At 34.9% G+C, this 11,988-nt stretch overlaps 1 protein-coding gene across 1 annotated transcript; it reads right to left on the reverse strand.

Moving 5' to 3' along the window:
- Nucleotides 1–781: 781 nt before the first annotated feature.
- On the reverse strand, nt 782–11,241 carry LOC108479413 (lysine-specific demethylase JMJ29). Its single transcript, XM_017781990.2, has 13 exons — nt 9,529–11,241; nt 9,308–9,420; nt 9,033–9,132; nt 8,809–8,932; nt 7,941–8,004; nt 7,081–7,837; nt 6,313–6,642; nt 4,592–5,044; nt 3,820–3,892; nt 3,646–3,731; nt 2,585–2,704; nt 1,920–1,981; nt 782–1,200 (listed from the first exon to the last, which is right to left on the reverse strand). The coding sequence occupies exons 1-13, from the start codon at nt 10,375–10,377 to the stop codon at nt 1,173–1,175; spliced, it is 3,159 nt and encodes a 1,052-aa protein (XP_017637479.1). The 5' UTR covers nt 10,378–11,241; the 3' UTR covers nt 782–1,172.
- Between the last annotated feature and the right edge of the window lie 747 nt (nt 11,242–11,988).

An 11,988-nucleotide genomic window follows, 5' to 3' on the forward strand; every position in this document is an offset into this window, starting at 1 on the left:
TATATCCTTCATTCAATTTATTCCCCAAAATATATAATTAATCTTTCGCATTCTATAAGCACATTAAAAGGAGTAAATATTGACCACGAATTATAAAACTACTCTATACCCAAGGCAATAATTAAACCCTCAACTCTTAATTAAAGTAAAAAGACCCTTACTATCTTATCTAACTCTCATAATTTTAATTTTTTAACTATTGCTTTAATCCATATTCAACTTTATCGTACCAATTGAAGGATAAAAAATCCCGGTTCTTTTGGAGTAACAACCATGCAAAACTATGACCCTCGAGTGCCAGTTAATATTTGGACACATTCCCAAAAAAGAAGCTCCACGCTTCCACAACATTTGAGCAATCCCTTTTTCTTTTTAGTTTACTATATTTTCTTCTACAAAAGTCTTTTTTTATATAAGAGGTATGAATTACAAGAGATATCTAGAGGAACATAATGCACTGCATGTTACTTTTGTTAACACAACCCCCTTTTTTTGTTACAATATTGGAAGAAGCATATCATCTAAGTGTCAAGATAAAAACCTGCTCTAAGTCTAAACCCTAAACCTTACCAAACATAACAATAATACACTAAACCTTGCATGTTATTACATTACAATAAATAAATGAACACAAAAATCATTGCCTAAATAGCAACCAACAAACTTGAAACTCATTTTTTACCATTGAGCCAATGGCATGATCAACAATTTTCTTTTGGTATTAGTGCATAGTTTATTCAATGTTTCATTTGGGGTATACGCACGTAAAGGAAAGCTACTATTTTTCGTTTTATAGAGCAGGCTAGTCGCCTGTGCTAAAATACACATTGATCAAGTAAAGCAACATTACACCCTCCAATCCTTCATTGCCATTTTCAAATAAAATAGTGGAAACATTAAAAAGGCTGCAAAAACTAGGTTGTGCGTTGTTTATCAATAGCACTTAAAACAACAGACAACCTAAACATATCCACCAAGCTCAGCCCAGAGAATATAAAAAGCAAGCAAGATTTAGGGTTATATATATACACGGCAGTTACTTTGTTACACCAACTTACTAGATGCTGCAGATAAAGCCAGTTACGTTCTGAGAAAACGCAAAACCAAAACGTTTGCCCACTTTACAAGTGTGAGTATGACTTTCAGCTAAGATATCGGAACAAAGTTGCAACTCATCCAGCTTTAGTCTTGAGCTTAATCCTGAATCAGGGCATGCAAGAACTGGATTGAGTTAAATTTATTCTACGACCAACAACCACGACTTAAAAAGGCATAGAGATCAGTATTAGAAGTTTTATCAATTTTATTTTCATGCGGCAAAAGAACCAGATGTCAGACAAATAGCATAAAGAAAACAGACATTTATTTGGATCATTAAATTTTCAATAAACAAACTGATAGATGCAGAAACAAGGGTACATGAAAAATGGAGTAGAAACGTTTCTAACAGATATACTCCAAGCATAAAATAATAAAATTTACTCAACCCAGAGGCCCCAACAAGATCATCAAAATGTTAACAAGGGTACCATCTTATAAAACAGCTACAATATTCTTTTTCAGCATTCCTTGCATGCATAAAAGACAACATTTCAGTTTCACATTTAGGCTTTGCTTGGAATGAAGGATGGAAAGGACCAAAGATGGTAAACTTGTTAATCAAATAATTAAGATACATAACCACTTTGCTATTTTGTAACGTAATCAGTAGATTAACAAATTTTCTATCCTCACTCTTTTCCATCTTTTATACCAAGCAAGGCCTGAAGTGAATCATAAAGAAATAAATTCAGGATCATAGTTTATCATATTTCAAGGGAAGAAAGAAATTATTGTTGTTATATAAGAAAGGTTCAGAGCCAAACAATACACAGTACCAATATTCAGAATCAAACAAAAAATAAGCACATAAGACTTACTTTGCATTTTTATCCAAGTTATTCACAGACTCACACACCGCATGTACAATCATTTTCTTCACCTGTTACAAATGGCAGATAGAAAGAAGCAAAACATTCAAAAGATAAATAAACTCTAGTAATTGAAAATTCAAGAAAAAGTTACGTGCAGACCATAAAACCTTTTATGACTTTGCTAACTGCTAACTACTTGTTTAACAAAGCATCAACCTTAGTTGAACTCCAACAACCACATTGGATGTAATGAAAAGAATTAAGGCCACGTAAGAAACTACTATAAAAAATACTGCAGATGGTGAAAAAATCAGGTAGAAGCCCAATTCATTGACAGGTAGAAGCTCAATTCATTGAAGGAAATAATTTGCACGGCTAGGAAATGTCACAATTACCAGCTGCAGTCAATGGAATACTGCAATTCAGAGTATGTTGTGCTACAGTAAACAGCATTCATTGATCATTGGTGCAGGTGACTAATGTTTGCATAGTCTAAGTAGCAATGATTCATAATTATGTCATGGATATATACAAACTGGAGTAGGTATGATAATTCAATACCAGTAAGATAACTGTAAAGCTAGCCATTTGCCCTCTTTGCCATAGGACTAACAGAAAAAGCAGAGATATTATAGCATCAATTTTTCAACACTCAAGGACTATGCACATACCTCTAATTTATCCTCGTTTGTCCTATGATCACGAGGAAGCACACGAAATTCTTCAGTCAAACGAACACACTCACCAACATTTTCAGGTGAAACAAAATCAAGAGCGACCTTTATGCATGACTGTGGTATATAAAAAAAATGTTAGGGCATCAAAGAAACAGCCTATACATATTGACTTACCAGCACAGGATATCAATTCTGCATGGTTGCCAAAGAACAAAACATACAGCATTATTAGTTTTTACTGAACATAGCCATTTTGAGTGAAGTTCTAAAATATATAGGTGGGCAATTACGGTTTTTACCACAGAAGGTATGACCAAACACAAGAACCCATCAAGGATATCAAACATGACACCAAGAAAACAGAAGTGCTTTAGAATTTAAAAAATGCCCCAATATTTCTTCCCTATTGAAATGTCAAACCATTGACAGGAATTTCAAATCAGTACACAATTCAAATTGATTAAAAAGAAAGATTCATAAATACTTCTCCAATCATTACGTTGATGTTTCTATTACTTGCTTGAAGGATTCTTTTTCTATTTTATTTTTTTGATATTTGATGTTGCCAAGTTTAGACCCTTGATCACAAAAACTAAAAGTCTAACATTCTATCAACAGACTACATGGCTGTTAGCCCAAGCATTCCTAATTGAGACATTTGCTCAAGTGAGAGCATACACCATCACGGAAGAAAGTAACAAGAAAACAGACTCCAGAAGTTCGACTGTTTAAATTTGTAAGCGTGCATCTTTACCGATAGATCTTAAGATTATGATTTGAAGTAGAACTTCTTTCTTTCTTAAAGTGCAAAGGGATATACTAAATGAGAGGCATGCTAATAAAAACATTCTACACAATAAGTTGGCAAACCTTTTTCCTTGAATGTGTTTCAAAAAATTTTACATGACTTATGTTGAAAAATTCATAATACATATAGTTTATATTGTTCAAGAGATTTGCTCTACAATTAAAACAACATTAATGTTGAAAACACTAGAGATACATAATCTCTTTCAAACAAAAGCATAATAGAAGATACAAGTAATTTGTATCACCTTAATGTTCCGCACTTGATGAGGACAACCTGCAGGTATAAAAACAGCTTCCCCAAGTTTCTGAACAAAAGTCCATGGTTCAATTCCTGTGTGACAGCATTTCACATAAACATAACCGATGATTGAAGTTTTGTATTTTTGTCCCAATAATATTTTCTCTACATTTTAACATACCGTATTCCTTCTTGAGCTTTGCTTTATGATCCATAGTCAGGAAAAAGGACTGATCATGTATAGGGTGAAAAACCTATATCACCAAGAGACAGTAAATTGTATAGTATAAATCAATCATCAAAATCAATTGCCTATAAAAGTTAACACAGTAGATTTTAAATATATATATAAAAATACTAATAACAAACAAGTATAAATTCAACAGCTTTCTCTGTGAGTTCCCATTAGATTCTGCTCTTTACCCAGCTCAATAAGCAGAGTACATGAGATGTAGAAGTCACCAGTTTTCCAAGTCTAAGAATCAACGACCTAAAACATTTAATGCATTAAAATTTATAGCATATAAATATGCTAACAACAAATAGTTATTCAAGTGCCCTCTCTGTGAATGCCCATTAGATCATATTCTTTACCCAGCAGAATAAGGACATACATGAGATTCTGAAATCACCAATTTCTCCAAGTGAAAGTGCTGTGACTTTAGATCCCACGACATTTCCAGTAGATGTGTGCATACAGACAATAAAGATCCATTTCTTCCGTTGTTCTCAAGTTACTATAATAGGCGGCACATCTTAAATAGCATATCACATCCATCTCTTGGCCACAGCTTTGAGATCAGTGGATTTCAAAAAATAATGAAATGGGAACAAGAGACTATAAACATGTAGAAAGATCCAATGAAGAGGAAGTATGTGGCTCCCATTTATTATATTATAATTCAATAAAAACCAAAGTGCTTCTGGCTCAGTATATAATGTAGAAAAGGTACCTGTGAAACAGGGCAACAATGAACATATCTAAACTCCCTAAAATGCTTTTTAAGGTAATCCTGCAGCTTAGGAACATCTTGCCTGCGGAAAATGTCCCAAACAGCACCTCCCTCAACAGCTTCCGGCTCTTCAATCGTATTCCCAGAAGTTTTAGATGATCTGCCATTATCCCAGCATTCTTCTTGAACCATTTTGGCCTTTCCACTCTCCACCATTTCAAATTCCCTCACCAAATTATTGTCATTCAGACTAGAATAACCATCTTGACCTTGCTCAACAACCCCCCCACCTTGAAAACCACCTCTATCACTAGACTTATTCCAGTCAACTTTTGAATTCATTCCATAAAGTTCCTGCTGGTCTTGGATAGAGTGCCTTTTTCTTGCCTCGTTGATGTTAGTCAGTTGTTCATGTTTAAGCTTCACCTCAACAGTGTGTGTTAAAACGTTCACCTAAAGAGAAATCCCAATACAATCAAACATGCATTAGGAACTAGCAAATGACAATTATTATTGTTTTAGCATGACATTTTATAGCACAGGTGGAAAAGCAAGCCAAGCCACAACCACAAGCAACAGTCAGCTTGAATGGCAACAGAAGCTCATTTTTCCACGTCTTAAAAAGAACAGATGCATAAATAGCACCTGATCTCCAGAAGCAAATTCAGAAACAACAAGCCTACAATATTGAAACCCAGATACCCCTTTTTTTTTTCCCCCCTAATAATTAGCAAAAGTGGGGATTTGAGCATGAGAGATCCATTGTCAAGAGAAGTGACTTTACCAATAAGGATGTGCCTCAGGCCAACCAAAATAATTGATATATTGGTACATTTAGACATACCAATTAAGCTATGTTAGCAGAATGCGGCAAAATCTCATTAACCAAAAAAATAGTACAGCACTCAACGCTATACAATTAATTGATTAGATCCCTGAGTTACCACTTATAACATCCAACAGTTTACCAACTAGTTTTTTCAGCCAGTTTAATCAATGCAATGTCTTACAACCCACACATCCGCACACAAAAAGCAAAGGTAAAGTCCACCACCAAATGATGAAAGGAAAAGAAGTTAATGAGTTATGCAAATGCATAAACAACTTGAATAAATACAAAATCATTCTTAGAAGAAGCTATGCCAGTATTCATGATGTCCTTGAAAGGCATAGAAGGAACAAGAATTGTTCAAGAATTAAGGCTCAAAGATGAACACAAACGGTACACAGTTAAACCATAAAACAGAAAGAATGGCTTGCCATTCAAAGCATTTCCATGTTGAATACCTTCTGGTTATACTTAGGGCCAACAAAATAAACCAAAGAAATAATGGCCTTTGATCCAGATGATGAAAAAGTACTGGTTTTCTGTAACAAAAAGACACCTATGTACTAAAGATATCATTACAAAAACACTTACATGATTTACTTTATCTGCCCAACTTATAAAACTTATAAAATTCTGGTATAAATGCATAGATAGATACTTGTAGAGAAACAGGAACAGATATGAAATTCACTAGTTTGATGCCTAACAGCAATCTCAGTAGCCCATGATTATATAGCTGTATAAGTAACTCACAAAAAGAGGCAGCCACATAAAGAAAGTTCCTTCAGTTACACAACCTAATTAACATTTTTTCACTCCAGCCAAATAAATAATCTACTATTTATTAACATTAAATTTTCAAGGAAAAATAAAGGAAAAACTGAGAGTATACCGCATCAGACATATCACAATGAAGCCTGGTTACAGAGTCTCCACGCCCCAGCTCTTGAAAAACTCCATAAGCAATATATGACTTTGGCCCCATATCTGGGGTTAGAGATTTTTTCGGCAATTTGGTAGCAATATTAAGAAGCCCACTTCTAGGATTAGTATATTCTTTGAAAGGCAAACAACAAAGAAACTCAGCATAATGGCGTGGAAGAAGCTTCTCAAACTCATTAGATGGAGGCCAATCTTTTAGCTTCAGTATCTGAGGCCATGATTTTGCATCAAAACGACCATCTGTATACCCTCTAAAGAATTGGTGAATATTGACCACTACCTACATTTCATCAAAAGAGCTGATTATAGAACCAAGGTAATCCAGCCAAAAAGCAATTGAGAAAAGACAAGCATGCTTTCCTAATTCGCTATAAAAGCCAAAATACTAGGAATAGATATTAAAATGATCATGATATAATAAAAGCAACAAAGTTCAAACGTGGATATGTTATTCAATTCTCCTTGCTTCAAGTTGCAAAATATGTTGAATTTGTACTCTACAGTATAGCAAATTATAAAAGATGAGTCATATAACTTTTTCTCAAACATGACAACAGAAGCCAAAACATATTATAATAAAAAGTCAGTTGAAGTGAGATCAAACATTACTGTTACTTCTGAAGTACTCAGTTTGACTCATGTAGGTAAAATAAACAGCAAATAATCAAAGTTAGCATCATATGCCAATAATAAGAACACAGTTGATAACCAAACTGACCTCAGACCAATCTAAGCAATCAAGTGCCTTAACTTCCAACTGTAGTTCATGTTTAGTATTCTTAATCTGACGAAAAGCACGCCACATAACCATTGGCTCCCAGCTCAACCCAGTTGCATTCTCAAGTACATTGCTGACAATAACAGGTTCACCATTAGCCCAGTGCCTTTGGAAATGTTCCAAATCTCCACTCTGAATATCTTTAGCTTTTGGACAATATAAATAGTTATCAGTGGTATCTTCACGAGAAGCTGCTTTCCTTAAATTATTATTGCCAATGTTAACTTCTCCCATTGGATTGTAACAAGGGCATTGTTGGTTAGAAAATTGAGGACCATGCCCAAGATTGAGATCTTTGGCAATTTCCTCAGCCTTTTGTGTTAACTGAACAAGAGCATGTCCTCTAAACATACACCTTAGCTCTAAAAGGCCATTACCACACCCATCCAAATCCTCTGGTGGACAAGGAATGCTACCATTTTCATTTGCCTTCCACCCAGAGGTTACAGCACTCCGCTCTTGAGAGTTGCTTTCCTTGGGGGAATACTCTTGAGAATTCCCCACTTTTGAAGACGAAAGGTCCACAGGTTCTCCATGCAAGTAACGAGAACCCTTATCAACATATTCTTTAAATATTTCCCTTCGTCCACCCTGCAAATGTCCTTCGCGTATTTCACAGCAACACGTAAGGCACAGATCATAGTTACAATTAGGACAGCTTCTATGAAAGTCGACAATTGAAGTTCTGCAGTTATTACTGAAAAAAACATGTATTGCCATCAGGAACTTGAGTAAAACGAATCACAACAACAAAAAGATCCCATTTTAATTTCACCATCATGAAAATAATAATAACCTACCAATATACACGCTCATCTTCACGACAAACTGCCTGTGTAAGCTGTATTTGCTCTGGGAGAACCCCTACTCACTCAAGAAATGTGTTAAAAATGAACTATATTTATTTGAGAATAAAGAAATAAATAACAATGTATTATCATACCACATGCATTTTAAGATAACAAGAAGTTTATAGTCTTGATTGCTGGTTCAGTTTCCCAATAATAGTTGGGGTCAAGAAATAACATTTTGAGAGATGAGAGTGGTGCATATGATTCTTAACAAACCAACCAGTATACTGCACCAAATCAAGATGAAAATTCGATATTGTAATTAACGAATTTTCATATGATGTCCTAGTTTACTAAATACAGAAGAGTAGATTTAATATGGTTCAACTTCCATAGTCTTGATTGCTAGTTCAGTTTTCCGATATTGGTAGGGCTCAAGAAATAACATTGTAGAGACAAGGGTGGTGCACATGATTCCTAACAAACCAACCAGTATACTGCACCAAATCAAGGTGAAAATTTGATATTGTGACTAAAGAATTTTCATATGATGCCCTAGTTTACTAAAGACAGAAGAGTAGGTTTAATATGGTTCAACTTCCATAAAGAAGTGGCAGATTGCTTAAAATCAGGAACAGAAAAAAAAAATGAGCTTCACATATCAACAAGAGGCCAACTTAAAGAGTTTGGCATCAAAACAACAAATTCGGCTAGCATAGTATCTGGAAGTTTCTTGTTCAAATTTATTCCCAATAAATACACAGATAGGAAGCTCCAAAGAAGACAAAGAACCATGTTCAGTTCAAAATCAACAAGAGTTTGCAAAGAATATAACAAAAGTTGCAGAAAAAACATGTTAACATGGAGATATACATACCTTGAATGCTTGCCTCAATGGCCACTTCTTTCATTTGTTCTTGACTAATTTGTTTAATGTATGGAAGAAGTGTCTGAAGCAAGTATCTAGAGTGCAGAATACTTTGGCCCTGCTCTTTCAATTCCTACAACTCATCAAGTACACAATATCATAAATCAAGTATGGGATTATATGAGCAATTATGCATCAAATAAAGCAGTAAAGCCATGAATTTCAGAACTAACTTCAAGAGGGCCAAGCATGCGCAAGCATGACTTGCAATTGCAATTCCCCCGACAAACGGGGCAGGCATCAGCAATTGCTTCCTCTGACATATTGGGATACCTAGCCCCAGAAAACAAATACATGGTAAGTTAGATGGGAAACAATATGATATTTACTTACGATTAAGATGGCCAAAATATATGTTGCCAGCAACAGAAAAATATACTAAGTAGTTCAGGAAAAGCGGCAGTTTTTAAGGGAAGAGCAGATACAGTTAGCACTCCAATAAGGATACCATTTTAAGCAGGGAACGCAAAATCGTTTCCTCTTGCAACTCTTGCATCTCACAACCCTGCCTTTATCATTCCTCTGGCACTGATGGCACATTGATGATTCTTCTGCAATCCACTGTTAAAAGCAAAAACCAAACACATCAACACTCGAATCCATCAGGTAAACAAAATGAAAAAGACATCATAAAAACAACTCTAGAGTTAAAAAATCAATTTTTTTTACCTTCTTTCTATCTGCATCCCGCAGAGACTCTTCATTCTTGGGAACTCCTGAGTCCCTAAGTGAATATTTTCTCTTAGTGATCGTTCCCAAAGACCCATCCTCCTCTGGTTTTTCCGAACTTTTCCCATTCCCTGCAACTTCCTCTTCCATCTTCTTTTGGCCCTTCTTTGGCCCTCTTCGCCCTCTCTTCTTTCCATCAGCTACGTCGAAATTGCCTTCTTGCTCTTCTTTACCTTCCTCTTTTACAGCTTTTCCTTCATTGCCTTCACTTGCAGAACCTTGTTTCCTTGCCTTGCCTCTTCTTCCTAGCTTCTTTGCAGGTGCCCCATTACCGCCATAATCATTATAACCATCTTCTTGACCTCCAGGTTGAACAACTTTCCTCTTTTTCTTGCCCTTGCGTCTACGTTTGTTATCTACAAAGTCATCCTCATATTCTAGAATCTCAGCATAATTAACCCTCCTCGAAACAGTTCTCAGTCTCTTCTTCAAAACATCCCCGCTATCTCCTTCCCCAATACCAGCAGCACCCGAATCAACTTCCCCCTTCTCAGCCGCAAAATCCGAAGTTTTCCCCCCGACATTACCCTCTTCCTCAATATCTATTTTGCTCCTCTTAGAAGAACCTGCCGCTTTCTTCTTTCTACCTCTTTCTTTAAGCTTATTTAAAGCAACGTCTTCATCCTCCCCTTCCGAACCCCCACTTTTTATATCTTTCCCTTCAATTCCCTCCTCTTTTCCCACTAATTCCCCTCCGTTCTCTCCACCCACATCTCTATTTCCCCCTCGTCCCTCCTCTCTCCCTTCAACTTTCTCCTCCGCAAAACCGCAATTTTCCTCACTTCCCATCGCTTCACCGTCGCTTTGCGACACTACAAGGAAGACTCCAACCACACTCTCTAAAAGCTAAGTAGTCGAACGAGGACAGAGCCTAGGTTTTTTTAAATTTTTTGGCCTGAGCTGGTAGTTTATAAATTAGTAATAGTAGTATAGTACAAGTAGAAGTAGAAGTAGAAGTAGAAGTAGAAGTTTATATATATAGTTTATATATATATATATATAAATTTTCTTTTAAAAAAAAGGAAGATAAGTTGAGAATGAGGAAGGAAACAGTATTAATAACCGGCGCCGTTCACTCCCCTAAGAATGCGTATTAGGGTTTGGTTTGGAGTTTAAATAAGGAAAATCAAAAGTGGAAAATTTTGGAGGGAAATCAAAATATTGTGGGTTTTTTATGTGAAATGAAGTGCTCCTCTTCTCTCTCTCCATCTGCGCATGTCTTCCTTGGCGCAGTGTTTCGGAAAATGGAAAAACCAATCAATCAGCTGCAAATTGGATAGTGGAACCTGGGTTTGGGACACCCCACAGCACATTGTTTCTTTCAAATACTTCAATCTTATTAAAATTAGAGGTGATGATGTGATAAATATTTTATCTATTTGAGAAAAAAGGGCGAGTTTAATATCTTTAGCTGTTTTTCAGAATGTTCAGTTTTTTATATAGAACAGTTAAAGGGGGAAAGACACTTGGAAAATTAATTTTGAAAAAGTTGTAGAAATTGAATGATTGAGGGATGAATTAGTAAATTAATGCTATCTCTACCCCACCCATTTGAATTAGCCTCTTTCTCCCCCTCTTCTCTCTCAATTTCCTGCATCTACTAACACCATCCTTTTTAATCAAACCAACTATTATTTATCTCTCTCTTAACTCCCACGGCGGAATCTAGTACAGACTTTGAGAGGTCATGATCGCTCCAAATTTTCAATTTTTTACAATTTAACCTTTCATACATATATTATACTCCTCTAAGTAGGCCTCCCAATTTTTACAACTTTTGTAATTTCGCCTTTTATATATAAACTAATTTATTCATGATAATTTTTAATATTCTTTTATTAAATAATATTTTATAAGTAACATAATAATATATATAAAAGAAATAGAAACTTTCTTCTTAGAAAATAATGAAAAAAATTTATTAAGAGACGGTTTCTAATTTGTTACAAGTGTAAAAACGAAACAAAAATAGCTAGATAATGTTATAGTAAATTTGAGCTAAAGTAAAACAGAGGAAGAAAACATTGGTCACTTTGCTGGAAATTTTGTCAAATGATAGTTTGTGAAGTAATAAGTATTCTAGTGAAAACGAAATAAAAAATGTTTAACCAATTTGAAAATTATGTGAATTTCAGATCAAGAAACTATGAAAAATATACTTTTTTTTTTATGATCGAATTTGGTTGATTTTGGATTACCATGAATTTGTCAATTTTAGATTGAATGGATTATTATGTTGAAATATTTTGTTACGTTAGAATATTATTTCTTTTGACTCAATTGTTATGGTGAAATACTACTTTTTCTTATTTTGAATCGATTGTTTATATGTTTAAAATAATTGTTATGTCGGGATACTATTTTTTAATTGATTGTTTACATGTTTAAATCGATTGTTAT

This window comes from Gossypium arboreum, chromosome 12, assembly GCF_025698485.1.
Source record: "Gossypium arboreum isolate Shixiya-1 chromosome 12, ASM2569848v2, whole genome shotgun sequence".
NCBI classification, from domain to species: Eukaryota; Viridiplantae; Streptophyta; class Magnoliopsida; order Malvales; family Malvaceae; genus Gossypium; species Gossypium arboreum.